This window comes from Myxocyprinus asiaticus, chromosome 5 (genome assembly GCF_019703515.2).
Source record: "Myxocyprinus asiaticus isolate MX2 ecotype Aquarium Trade chromosome 5, UBuf_Myxa_2, whole genome shotgun sequence".
Taxonomy (NCBI): domain Eukaryota; kingdom Metazoa; phylum Chordata; class Actinopteri; order Cypriniformes; family Catostomidae; genus Myxocyprinus; species Myxocyprinus asiaticus.
The window spans coordinates 46,192,549-46,207,411 of NC_059348.1; the positions used below are offsets into that span (position 1 = coordinate 46,192,549).

A 14,863-nucleotide genomic window follows, 5' to 3' on the forward strand; every position below is an offset into this window, starting at 1 on the left:
TACTGTACTGATTACTCTGTCTGAAAAGTAATTGTATTACTTATTACTAATTACTTTCTAAAACCTTTATCAACCTCAACCAGATGAAAAATACAAGGATAGACATGAAACTGTTCTTTTAACTCTTTCAAATAAATTATATAAAATCAAATAAATTATTTTATGAACTGGGCAAATAATTTAAGGGGGCAGCGTTAAATTAGAAAACATACAGTACTGTGCAAAAGTTTTAGGCACTTGTAAAAAATGTTGCATAGTGAGGATGTCTTCAAAAATAATGACATAAATAGTTTTCATATATCAATTAATGTCACACAAAGTCCAGTGAACATAAAAAAGCTAAATCAATATTCAGTGTGACCACCTTTGCCTTTAAAACAGCACCAATTCTCCTAGGTACACCTGGACACAATTTTTCTTGGTTGTTGGCAGATAGGATGTTCCAAGCTTCTTGGAGAATTTTCCACAGTTCTTCTATCTGTTTAGGTTGTCTCAATTGCTTCTGTCTCTATATGTAATCTTAGACTGACACGATGTTCAGCGGGGGGCCTTGTGGGGGCCATGACATCTGTTGCACGGCTCCCTGTTCTTCTATTCTAATCATTTCTATTTGCAAAAGTAATGTTTGGGAGTCTAACATTTATATTTCCTATTGACACACTAAAGCTGAAGATATAAATAACCATCTTAAGACAGATGCTTTTGTGAAACATCTTATGTGCCTAAGACTTTTGCACAGTACTGTATATTTTAACATTAGACATTAAATTTAGATTTTAAATTCACTATTGTTTTATATACAATTGTTCTATAGTCTATACAGTATTTAACACAACTACATCAGAAGTAACTGTAATTAAATTACTTAAAAATTAAGAGTAATCCTTTTTTTCAGTGAAAAAGTAATTTAATTACAGTAATTCATTACTTAGTAATGCATTACACCCAACACTGGTTATGTCTAAAGTGAATGTAAACATTGGGGGTTAAGCTGATTTGTATCGATATGTAGGACTTGTACATTTAAATGTAACCTAATAGAACTGCCACTGTCTAGTGTATCCTTAATATTAATCAAACAACAATAACAAGAAAAAGACAAAACCATTCACTGCTCTTGGCTGGATAACATTACTAGTATAACTCTAGTATCAACGTATTAATATTATTCATATATTCATATATGAAAGACCAGTAGCAGTTTTATGTCAAATTCATTCTGAATGTTTAATTGAATATTTGATACTGTTAATTTCTTTTAAAAGCTGTTAAAAATCACTGTTTTATTTATTTATTTTTTTGTTCTAATGTGTTTTTTAATTTTTTTTCTATTCATTTCATTTCTATTTATTTTATTTTGTTATTTCATTACTGACTGTTTACTATTGAATAATAACTTAATTATTTTATAATTAACAAATTAGTTAGTGTTAGGCTATTATTTGTTGTGGTGTTGAAGCTGGTATCAGAAATCATCAAATTTCACTAAAGACTACTGACATTTTGGTATTAAGACAATGTATATATTGTGTATGGTAGATCTTGCTGCAATAACATGATGGAAAAGTAGATCTTATTCCAGTGAAGTGTGAAAACCCCTGCTGTAAATGATGGTGACGGATGTTTTCCTTTATTTGACTACCGTGCGTACATGTAACATAAAATAACCTCCCCTACCCAGCACAGTTTACATTTCTGTCTCAGAGAATCTAGTTGATTGCATAGGTATAATACTATTAGGTTGGCCATCTTTCGTAATTTGAGAAAACATATAATCGAAACATGTTACTACTTGAGCATGTAACAATACATGTCCTTTTTTCTTTCTGGACAAGTAACTTTTTTACTCGGACAAGTAAATGACCAATTTACTTGTCCGAAGGACAAGCACATCACAATACTTAATGCCGAGCCCTGATAATAATAATAATAATAATAATAATAATAATAATAATAATAATTATGATTATTATTATAAAATACATAAAATAGTCTAAATGGACAAGCAAATAAAGTTATTTGTGTGGACTAGTTGGACAAGCTGGTAACAACAAAGTTGTGGCATGATTGATGCAGACAACTGTATAAATTAATATTAGAAAGAGAAGAAAAATGTAATTAACTTGCTGGCGTGCATGAAAATCATACGTATATATTTGCTCATCATCCTACATTTATTTGGCAGACGCTTTTATCCTCGTCTCCTCTTCCTCTCTGACACCCAAAGGCTCTCTCGCCAGTACTACAAGTTGTGTAGCACCGCACTTGCAGCATTACTGTCATTGTTATCACTTTTGGGAGTAAAGATCAGACCTCCGCTTTATTGGTGAATGTCCATAAAGCACATCTTCTAAACGTCTCCTTATTTTGCGCTCCATGATAACGCAGAATGATATTCAATGAATGCTTTTAATTAACAGGATCAACACACAGGGCCTCCACTGTCTTCACTAATCCGGGAAGATTTTTTATCGAGAGGAATCTGTGAAAATGAAATATTAAAAATGCACACATGATTATGGAAGCAGATTGTGTAAAAAAAAATTAATATGCAGTTAATTAGGTAGAATATTTAAAAAAAAATTAGAAAATTTTTTAGCAAGGTAAATTACAAATTGTAAATTATTGCACAAATATAATGAAGTTACAATGACGAGCAGCACTATAAGGTCACATGGACAACAACTCTCTTAAGTACTGTAGCACTTAAAGCGCATCCTTGCACATTCATGTTAAGTGCAGTTTTGGGAAACGCACGTAAAAAATAATGAACGTCGTAGAAAACTCTCTTAACCGCTGAGATCGATTGTTATTGGGAAACGCAGCCCAGAGCGGCAGACGGTACACTAGAATCTGCGGATCGGATTAATGCATGTGAAGTTTATGCAGACAGTTCTTTTATCAACGTGTGTGCTGCCCTGGTGGCTTTCACTTTCGCGTGCTGTCTCCATGTTTATATCCACGTCTCCCGCTGAACGCACTTAGATGCGATTTACAATATGGAACACCCTTTCTGTTTTATTGACTTTCAGCCTTGTATGATTTTGTTTCTTCCGTGCAACACAAAATGAGATATTAGAGCAGGCATAATGTTAGCCTCAGTCACCATTTACTTTCATTGTTTGGAAAATGAACTTACATTCTGCCTAACAACTTCTTTTATGATCCAGAGGGTTTGGAACAAATGATGGTGAGTAAATGATTACATAGATTTATTTTTTGGGTGAACGATCCCTTTAAATGTTTACAAACCTTCACTGAGGTTTATGACTCCATCACTGTTCTATGAGTTTTGTATTATTCATAAGACATTGTGTCATCATTATATTGATGCCCTATGCTATAATCTACGTGTTTAAAACACTGCAAGGTAGAGTGTATATGCCTGTCCATACATATTGGCAAACTTGACATTAAGTCATCACTTTTTTAAGTCTTTCAAGTACAAATGTTCATGCACACCAATCACACTCCCCTTTAAAACAGGGGTCTGGGGTATGGTTCATGGTGACTGCAGTGCAGTTTGCAATTGACATGAAAGCACTCCGGCCTAACTTGCGTATTGTGGTGTGTATCGTATCATAAAGTAGTGGGTGATACCCAGGCCTAGTAGAACATGGGTTTGTACCAAGCAATTGCTCACACTTGCAGAGTTTTTAATATTAACATATATGGGCTTATCTTCCTTTACCAATCAGGGTCTGATAATAACCAGATTGATGAAGTGGACAGCTGTTTTTGATACAAGATCCATTTCCATGTCCATGTCCAAACGTCTCATTGCTGATGTTATGATATAACTTAGTTTTGCTTTTTCCAAAAGGCTACAGATGGTTGGACCTACCCTGTAGCAAGAAATTGAATTGTACTTCCAAGACATCGATACAATAATATATCTCATTCCCGTGGTTTTTCTAAGCATGATTGTTTTCAAATTGGCTGAAAATGCAGTTTTCAGTGTCAGCCTAATTGAATTCTAAGCTTTCAATGAACCAACAAATTCGAGCTGATATTAATGTTTTCAATGTAATACCAAATGCTTTGCCTTCATTAACAACATCCTTGCACCATTAACTATCTTCTTAATGACAGATCAGTTCTGTAGCTGAAACAAATGCCCACATCCTTCATAAAGTTAGACCCCTGAGACAAACAGACAGATGGAGGAAAGACAGAAGAGATACATTCAGAGAGGTCCAAAAGGGAAAAACAGTAAGCTAGGAAGAAACAGAAAGACAGCAAAAGGGAGAGAGAGAGAGAGTGAAGACAATACCTGCAGCGTTCTCTCCGGCTTCTTCAAGAGGATGAAGGGATGAATGGATGGGTAATGATGAGTGGATGGATGGATGAGGGCCACATGAGTGTGGGAGCACATGATGTGAAGCAAGAGTGCAAAAAGAGAAGGAACAAAGAGAAAAGATGAAAGAGATGAACGTGTGCAAGTATGTGTGCATGTGTGTTTGTGGGTGCTTGCTCAACAGAACCAAATAAATAAGTATCTCTGAAGAGTATTAAGGAGGATTTTGTTACCGAAATAATGAAATAATTGAAGCGAATGTTTGCTGGAGGGGAGGTGCGGTGTAAGATTGTGTTTCTGGATAATCAGAGGCTTTGCTGTGAGATGTGCCGGGTTAAATCCTAAATTACAGTTAAAGCTGACAACAGATGCTGCTCAACATGCTTCTTTTATACAGCACTGGAGATCTCAATATACATCTCTATCTCCTCATACCATATGCACACACAACCTGCTTGATCATAAACTGACATATTTAAGCTGATCTGCCCACACACTAGGGATGGCCATTTTGGTCATTTTGTCTTCTGGACTACTCAGCTGTGCTTTTTTTAATAGTTGGTCTATGGACATTACATTACCATGATGCAGTGCAATACAGCAACAGACATCTTTGGCCATTGCTGTTTTCATCTTGTGCCACAAACTTCTAGTTTTTAAGATGCTGTATCAAGTTAAACACCCCCTAATGAGCATTGAGTGCTGTTACTGCAAGTCACAGTGTTCAATGCTAAAGCAAGTCTGACGAATCGGACTGCAAGGTACTGCTGAAAATACAGTAAACATTAGGCCCCCTTTTAGCTAATTTGTGAATAAAGTAGTTGTTTCTATAGGGTTGCAATACCAAAATTTCATGGTTTTCAATACCAATTTCGATACCACAGCAAAAACGAATTTGCTGTTGAACATACTCCTTTATTTAAAAAGTACAAGTCTAAAAATGTTTTATATAAATGGCCTATTAAATTACAACAATGGCATGTAGCATTTAAGTATTAATATTCTTGTATTCCTTCAAATTTTTCAAGGAATTATTCAAGAGAAGCACACACTCAAGTTAGCAACAGAAAAAACGTTGAAATGAAATAATAAAAAATAATAATAATAATTAAAAAAAAATACAACTTAAAGGAATATTCCAGGTTTAATAAAGTTAAGCTCAGTCTACAGCATTTGTGCCATAATACTGATTGCCACAAAAAAAAGTTTTTGACTTGCCCCTCCTTTTCTTTAAAAAAAGCAAAAATCGAGGTTACAGTGAGGCATTTACAATGGAAGTGAATGGGGGCCAATTTTTTAATGTTAAAATACTCACTGTTTAAAAGGTATAGCCACAAGACATGAACAATATGCAAGTAAACATGATTTTAGTGTGATAAAATCACTTACAAACCTTTTCTGTGTAAAATTATAGCCAATTTTACAACTTTGTTGCCATGACGATGTAATGTCAACAAACCCTGTAAAAAGACTGTAAAAATGACAATTTAAACAACTTTACAGCTCAAATAATACAGGAGTTTTAACAGAAGAATGAATGTAAATGCTTTATACCCTCCAAATATTGGACACATTCAATACCATTGTAAGTGCCTCACTGTAACCTCGATTTTTTGCTTCTTTTTTTTTTTTAAGAATAGGATTAAAATAAATTTGGTGGTAATCAACATTATACAACATTTGTAATATAACAAATGCTGTCTACTGAACTTAACTTGTATTGAACACGGAATATTCCTGTAAAATACACACTGTTTCAAAAATATAGCCACAACATGATTATAGTGTGATAAAATCGCTAACCTTATCAGTGTAAAGTTATATCCAATATTACAATTTCGTTGCCATGACAACGCAACCTCGGTAAACCCTACGAGTGTGATAAGCGATTTTATCACACCAAAATTGTGTAGATCACAGAATTTCTCACACTAAAATCATGTAAACCACATAATGTTTGTCTTGAGGCTATACTCTTGAATAAGTGTTATGTTTATTGACTGGCCCCATTCACTTCCATTTTATATTGCTTGCTGTAACTGTGATTTCTTTATTTTAAATAAACAAGGGTCGAGTGGAAAATATTTTCTATTTTTAATCAAAATTATGCCACAAATGCTGTTGATTGAGCTTAACACAGAAGAAACCTTTAAAATGAGTTGGTACTCAGTACAACCAATACTGTAGAAGGGTATCGACTTGGTACCAAAGTACCAGTAATTTTGACATCCCTAGTTGTTACTGGATTTTTATCAGTCTAAATCTTCTTCTTCTTTTTTTTTTTTTTTTTTTTTTTTATAAAGTTTAAAGTCAAGTCACACAATTAATGTGTTTCCAAGGTCAATAATTGCTGTCATTTCAGAGTACTCATGCCCATCCCAACAACACACACACACACACAATGTACACAGAAAGCAGTAACTATGATCAGTTCCATATCAATGTATTGCCACAATTGCATATTAAAACCATAATTAAGTTTGTACATGTGCACAATGAATTACCTGTAAAGGTGTACACTCCATTCAGCTGGGGGACAGATGAAGGAGTGACGGGAGGTGATAAGGGGGGTGACGGAGGGGTGTGAGCAGGAACAGAGGAGGGCGGAAGAGAGAGATCAGGGAAGAGAGCGTTGGAAAAAGAGGTGGTGGGAATTTCAGGAGAAGGAGGGAGAGAGGGAAAGGTAGTGGGTGAAGGAGCAAGAGTAGAAGTGATGGATTGAGTGAACGTAGGGACAGAGGTGGAAGAGGAGGGAGAAGGGTACGTTTTACCCTCCGTGGAAGCTGAAATGGAGGGATAAGGAGGAGATGTAGGAGAAACAGAGGATGAATGGAAAAGAGGAGGAGGAGAGCTGAGGATGAGGAGGTCTGGATCTCTTAGATCTTGGAAGATGAAGGGAGAGAAATGACAACAGAGAACGACAGAAAGGAGGGATGAGAAATGGATGATGGATGGGAAGGAAAGTGGAAGAGAAAATAAAGAGGGTGTCATGCAAAAAGAGAAACAGAAAGAAAAGAAAGTAAATTCAGAAAAAGAGAAGTGAAAGTAAACATAAAACAATTACAGAAACAAATGATGACAAAAACAGAAAAACAAACATGTTTTTTATCCATCCTTCCCTCCCTTTCGTTTGTCTCTTGTTAAGTACCTTGCACCAGGAGTGTGTATGATCCCTCCCCCTTGCCGATCCCGTTATCAGCCTGGCACCGATAAACGCCATTATCCGACTTGTTGAGAGATTCAAAGCGCAAGAACGCACCATCCACCTTCGCCAGTGGGGGAAGCTCTCCGTCTTTTTTTTCCCACTCGAATGCAGTTGGTCTGTTAGTGAAAGAGAAATTTTTTTTAGAGAGATTACAAAACATATTCAGTGTTTTGAAATTTCACATCAAAAGAAAAGACGAAAGAGTCATTTAATTGGGCAGATTGAAGGGTTTTTTGCAATTTGGCACACCATCAAAAGAACATCATACACATGATACACATCACAGAGGGAGTGGAGTACGTCCAGAGCACAGCAGAGCTGAATCACTTGAGAAGTGAAATGAATCAAATTCAAGTCAATCAGAGGGGAAGTTAACCATGTGACCAACAATTTAACAAACCACAGGTGATTATTTTTATTTTTAAAAAATCGTGTTTAAATGCCTATACTACCCAGGATCCTGAAGGGAAACGATCCACTAATCAGAGAATTGCGGACAACAAAGCACACCAAACAAGCTCTGTATCAACCACCTACTCCCATGTCACACTGTGAATGTTGCAATCAAGTCGGTCCCCCAACACTGTCAAACTACTTATTTATTTGTATATATCTGAATATTTTGCTACACAATTAAAATGTATTGTTTCTATATAAACTACTTCATATCAATAGTTTTATATTTTTACATAATTTTTAATTCGACTACGTCATTCTCACTGCTTCATAAAATTGTGAATTTTTTTATATATATATAATGAGTATATGAAATACATTGATGCTGATAAAGTGGGCAGGCACTATTGCACTCTATTGCAAAAATCACATCAAGTTAAACACTTCCCCATCTACCATTGTTTGTGAAACAGACAGTCCCACTTCAAACTCACACCATTGGTTAAGCCAATGTTGCTTTGTCAGTCTGCACAAACAAACAGATTGCAATTCCGTTTGTTGCCACTAGAAGAAATTGAGCAGTATAGCATAATAGTAATCCATACCATTCCAATCCAATGGGTTTTGGGAGAGGACAGAGCAAATGTAACTCTTTATTCACTGTATACCTTGCCACTGCTGTCTATAGGCACGATCATGATTCAAGCTTGATTACACTTCCTAGTGCTTAACGCTTACACAGAGCCCTAGCTTGTGCTAGGAAGTGTAATCAAGCTTGAAATCACAATCGTGCCTTGAGAAAGCAATGGCATGATGTACAGTGAAAAAGTCAAAAAAAGTTCCTGTCATTTCATTACTGGTTTTAAGTAACTAAGTTTTAATAAATGTGTAATTTATTGAGAGATTTTTGAATGGGAATTTTACGACAGCGGAACTTTACAGTTGCAGTCTGTCACTCGAGTCAAGTTCATCACTGCAGCAGCAGCAAGCGCACAAAATAAACACTTTCTTTCATCACGCAATGCATTAATTTTACGCCAAGACAAGCAGATATTTCAAGATTAGAATTGCAGCTCCAACTTAAGAAAACTTGTTGCGGAGAGTTTTGTCGTTTGTGTTAACGTGAGCTTGTCTGTGTTGTGGTGATGGTCATTTTCAGGGTGATTCTGTAACTATGGGCTCTTATGACCTCAGTTTATGAGTATACATTTTTAAATCAGTGCTGAAATTTATCAGTGCCTACTGTATAAATCCATGTTAACATCCGTGTTAAGTGTAAATGCCTTTTGCTCTGCTGATCGCATGCGTGTATGACTACTGGAGCACATCTCTGTGCAGGCACACTGTACAGCAACTTTGCATTTGACAGATGTGATGTGTTTTTCTCATGGACAACAGAGAACAAGCTTAAATAAGCCTAACAAGCTTCCAAATACAGAGATAAAATGCAGTTTATCCTTACTGTACAGAACTAATGATCTAAATTCTTTCTACACTGAAAATACTGTAACTACACTGAACTAGAATCCATGCAGGACTATAACCCTGTAAAGCCGGACATATGAAAGAATTGTCAGAAAGTTATTATTATTATTATTATTATTATTATTATTATTATTATTATTTTACATTAAACTGTTTTTAGTACCATTAGACAAAATATAAAAAGAAATTGTTTTGAAGAAATCAAAATGTTTTATTTTATGTTTCATATTTGATACATTAGGCTTTAAAGGTCATTATCCTCCTGAGGCCCAGCAATTCATTTTTGTATAGGACATTTGTTATTTAATTTTTCTTAGCCCATACATGCTACAGTGGTAAATCTTGGGCTTTTCAGAGATACCAAATATTTGAGATTTTGGCCATGAAAACTTCCTCTCCTTGGCCTATAAATATGGATTGAAATGTATCACAGTTCAATTCAGCACATCAAATACAATATGAATAATATATATATATATATATATATATATATATATATATATATATATATATATATATATATATATATATATATATATATATATATATATATATATATATATATATATATATATATATATATATATATATGAAAATACACAGAAATATTAGTTCACACTTTAAATATATCTTATAAAAAGTATAGGTAACACTTTAGTTTAGGGATCAGAAATTAGACAGCAATTAATGACTAATAATTGGACTTGTAAGGGACTAGTTATGGGCTTGTTTGGAATTATAAGGTATATATTAGGCCTTTATTCGGTTGATTTCTTACCCTCGACTAATAGCCTCTTTACATTAGTTTTTTCCTAACAATTAACTTATTAGGTAAAAACAAAAGACACCAATATTTAGTAAGGTGCAAAATACATCCTTTATATGTTGTCATTACACTATGTGAATGTGCAACTTAGAAGTATAAAAATAAATATAAAAGACAGAAACATTTGATGCTTAGTGTAAATAGTAACAAAAAGCATTCTGTTTGCACTAAGGGCAAATAGTGTTAGATGCTACTTTCACCCCTAATTAAATACTCCCATACAGTATAGGGGATTAACTGCAGCATGTTAATTGTGTTTATTTAGAGTCCCACAAACACCCTACACTAACCCCTACCCATAAACCTAACCCTAACCCTAACATTCCCTGCTTTGTTGAAATACTATATGCATTCTGCATGTATTTCAAACTTATAAGCCGCACATTTACACAGAGTACCGAGAACCTATAAAAGATGTATTTTGCATCATACTAGCTACTGATATATTTTGTTTTTAGCTAAGAAATTCATTGTTATGACAAAAGCAAATATAAAGGGGCTATAAAGCAAGAATAAGAAATCAGCCAATAAAGGCTTAATAAATAATTTATAATGTCAAACAAGTCCATAACTAGTCACTTACAAGTTTAATTATTAGTCATGAATTACTGTCTTATTTCTGATCCCTAAACTAAAGTGTTACAAAAGTATATGTCAGAATTTTCAAAGCTCTGTGGTTTATTTATTTATTTATTATAGTGGGCATGAATGGAATGGTGATTGAGAGAGATACCTCAAAAGTCTATTGTATCATATCTGATACATCTAAATTCAACATGCTTTTTCAATAAAATATTATACAAAATTTTAACCAAGCATAAGTTGCTTATATTCAGCAAATACTCAAGTAAAAATATAATCATTACTGTCACTTTTACTTTATTAAAATAAGCTGTCATTTATCCCAACATAAGAGTAATTTTTCATGCAAGTCCGCCGCTGTTATAAATAGATCGATATCAACACTGAAACCCCTTTTTTTTCCACAAATAACCACTAGATGGTGCCACAAACATGTGGAACTCACATACCATATGTTCTTTGGCTTTTCAGCTTGAACAGAGAGTGAGACAGGAGCCAGCAAATGTTCATACCTATCATATTTGATACATACCGCGTTATAGGGTAAAAAAGCGATAGGACTTAAAAAGCGGAGGTAGCCATGGTAAAGCATGATCTTGCTTCATTTTATTCAGCATTAAATATGATTGTGCCTGTGGAAAATTTTCACGTTTTTCACCGTAATAATTACTAGAAACTGGTTTCTAAACTTCTCTTCTAATTGACAGATTCATCCAAATCTGACTAGCATCCTTAAAGTGATATATCAGTCATAAATTAATGTTCTGTCATAATTTCCCTGCCCTCATGTTGTTCCAAACCTGTGTGACTTTCTGTATTTTGTCGAACCCAAAATATGTTAGACAGAATGCTAGAGACTGACAGTCTCAGTCACCATTCAAAAAAACATGCAGTTGAAGTAAATGGTGACTATAAGGAAAGAGAGATGAGTGACAGTTCATCTAAATGGGATGAAAATGTCCATTCTGTCATACTGTATATCAGGGGCTTTAATGAGCTGTAATGCAATCCTGCACCAGCAGAGGGTAATATTCAATTACATTAACTGCACTTTCAGCAACCAGGGAGAAATATGTATTTTATTAAAACAGGCTTAAGTAACCAAAAATGTAATAAATATATCTAAAATAATGTTTCATCCTTCAGCTCCAGAAAGGGAGTGTTTTTGAACTTAGTGACATCACAGAGGGCCTGTACTTAAAACAACTCTATCTAAAGATGTCTCTGATCTCTATGTCTTTATATCTCATGTAACATCAACACAAATATACTTGTGATACAGTCAGAAGTGTGTGTGTGTGTGTGTGTGTGTGTGTGTGTGTGTGTGTGTGTGTGTGTGTGTGTGTGTGTGTGTGTGTGAAATAGAGAAAGGAGATCAATAGGTTGACCATTTCCAGCTACATACATAAAACATGAATTTCAAGGATGGAAATAAGTGTGTGTGTGTCTTACTCTGGGTTTCCGTTCCCCACACACTGCAGGTAAAACTTCTCTGCTTCTCTGGGCAGGTCACTCTCAGGCTGAATCCATATACTTGGAGAAACTGCAAGAAGCGCACACACACATTTAATGTTCTTTTTCTTCTTGTGTTTATGGTGCTTTGGTCTTCGGTTTAATGTATTATACACAACAGTAGGGTTTGATGGTATGACCATAATCCTCACGGTATGAGTAATTTTATGTCACTGTAACAATATAAATCATACAATAGTCTTTGCTAAAATCTTTGCTGAAAATTCAACAAAAATACTTTACGTATTAATAATGAATAGTGCAGGACCATTAGAGCAACCCAGCCTGTTCTAAATGGAATTCATCAAGTAAAAGTTACTTAACATATTAAAACAGTCAGTACATTGTTGAAAATAATTAAACGGTAGGCTAAGCCAAATCTATGAGAGAAAAAATATGTGCTGAAAAGTTGAGCATATTTCACAATGTGCAGTCGTGCATTAGCCATTGATCTAATATGACAGCTGTTCGGTAAAGAACGTTATCCAATAACAGTTACGATGTAAAAAAAAGTAGCTATAGGATAGAAAAACTAGGCCTGTGATGTACCCTAAAATAAACGTACACATAAACATGTGCATTCTAAACATGACATGCACATAGAATAAAAGATAGTTTAACCCGTTAAGCAGTTGGCACCTCATTGAAAATAGCCTTCATCCCTAATCAGCAGATTTAAAAAAATGGCATACCTAGCCTAAAACAGTCATTTTCTAGGCTGCTTACTCAAAAGCATATATTTTTTGATGAGCAAAATTAACACGTTGACCTGGTCACCTGAGGAGGCTATCCTGTGTTTGAAAAAGCCTGCTTTTATCAAATGAATTACATGATTATGCCAATTAATTAATCAAATTAATTGCATATATCAACGAAATCTCTGCCAGAATAATCAACGAAGCTGTAAGTGTAACCTGTAAGTGGTTGTCTGCGACTCAGTTTGCTGAGCAGACTGAGTAAAAGTTTTTTTGCTTTTGATTTTTTCAAAATCTCATCAAAGATATACTGCGGTTGGAAGAGTACAGTAGAATCTCTAAAGCTTGACACATTTTTACTGTCTCACTGTACATACCATCATACCACCCAGCTTAACACAAAAGCAGGATGAAATAAGCCTTTTTTGGGACACGTTTTGTCTTACACAAGACGCTGAGTGGCTGCTCTGTCTTCTTGTCTCCATTGGCGATGGATGGGTGATCCACCACACAGGCGATCATAGCATTGTTATCATTCCTGGTGACAGTGAGGGTGAGCTCGCTGGTTACTGTGTAGGTCGGTTCATCTGGGTTGGATTCCACTACATCAGGACGGCCTAAAAACACACACACATTAAACTCTATTATTACAGAAGAATTTGGTTTCAAAGTGTATTTTTGACCAGCTCTCTGTATGTAAATGTGGGAATATACACGATTTACCTTGTAGCTCCTCATTATCTCGGTACCAGTGTAGTTTAGCAGGAGGTTTGCTGCCTGAACTGGTACAGGTGAGAATAACTTTGCTATCCTCCTGAACAGCATCTTCAAAACCTGTTATCACAGGCTTACCTGGAACACCTGTGGGAGAGGAAGAGACAGAGAAAAAGAGAGAAACAGAGAGAGAGAGGGAGAAATAAAATAAAACAAAATTTTTTAGATGTGATTTGAGGGAACTGAGGGCATCTCTGTCTAAATAAAAGCAAACAAATAACACATCTGCTCCATAAGTTCACTATCAACAACTAACTACACGGAATTTGCACCCTAATAAATCCGCTAAATGCTCTGCAGTTTTCTGCATTCAAATATTTGACATTTACAAATTCTACATGTTCACCCATCTCCTACGGTTCATTTATATAATAACTGATTTAATAATGCTTTCATCAGCCAATAAAAGTCTAGTACTCTCAGCTTCATTTAGCACATTTAATATTTCAATCAATTGCGCATTTCTGCGTATTTTCCCCAACAATTAGTTCAGAAAATATGAAAAAAGTGCAGATTCCATGTGGGCATAGTCACATCAAGCATGCTTACCAATAGCACCTGGTGCTTTTCAAAAGAGGGGGAGCACAGATGTCAGATATCAATGGCAAAATAAATAAATAAACGTACTTGGATTTTGGTGTCTACAATATGGCTCCCAAAACAGAACTATAGATATATTTATAATGTTTACAAATGCCATTGACAAAATAAATACATTATAAATGCTGCCACAACAGACTCCTGTTATAGTGCTACTTTGAATGACAGCAATGTTTTAAGCTTCAAACGCTGTCAGTCAAGTACAACAGCATTTCAATTAATGACCCTTTGTTGCAAAGATACATAAATAGATAGCCCAATGTCCAATAAACAATAGACTTTCAGTCGAGCACACCGTCCATATGGGACCCAAAATGATATTTTTAAACCCTGTCGTCCAATAAACAACCTTTGATCCATTAAAAACAAACATACATTTTTAATATTTTATGTAATATATTGAAATAAGTGTTTGAAAGAAAGAAGGAAGTAGAAGAAAAGGAATACTCTATGTAATACAGATTATGTATACAGAAAATGTCATTTCTGCA

The 14,863-nt window shown here is 34.9% G+C and overlaps 1 protein-coding gene across 7 annotated transcripts in view; it reads right to left on the minus strand.

Moving 5' to 3' along the window:
- cadm3 (cell adhesion molecule 3) overlaps nucleotides 1-14,863 on the minus strand; it is a 108,968-nt gene that overhangs the window by 12,561 nt on the left and 81,544 nt on the right. For 3 of the 7 annotated variants that reach the window (XM_051698997.1, XM_051698998.1, XM_051698999.1), the window contains exons 5-10: nucleotides 13,722-13,859; nucleotides 13,445-13,615; nucleotides 12,244-12,334; nucleotides 7,446-7,618; nucleotides 6,802-7,179; nucleotides 4,274-4,294 (exon numbers count right to left, since the gene is read on the minus strand). In XM_051698997.1, coding sequence (XP_051554957.1) covers nucleotides 4,274-4,294; nucleotides 6,802-7,179; nucleotides 7,446-7,618; nucleotides 12,244-12,334; nucleotides 13,445-13,615; nucleotides 13,722-13,859 — 972 coding nt within the window. Of the gene's footprint in view, nucleotides 1-4,033; nucleotides 4,144-4,273; nucleotides 4,295-6,801; nucleotides 7,180-7,445; nucleotides 7,619-12,243; nucleotides 12,335-13,444; nucleotides 13,616-13,721; nucleotides 13,860-14,863 lie in introns of those variants that run through there. The other 4 variants (XM_051699001.1, XM_051699000.1, XM_051699002.1 and 1 more) reach the window with 4 other exon arrangements.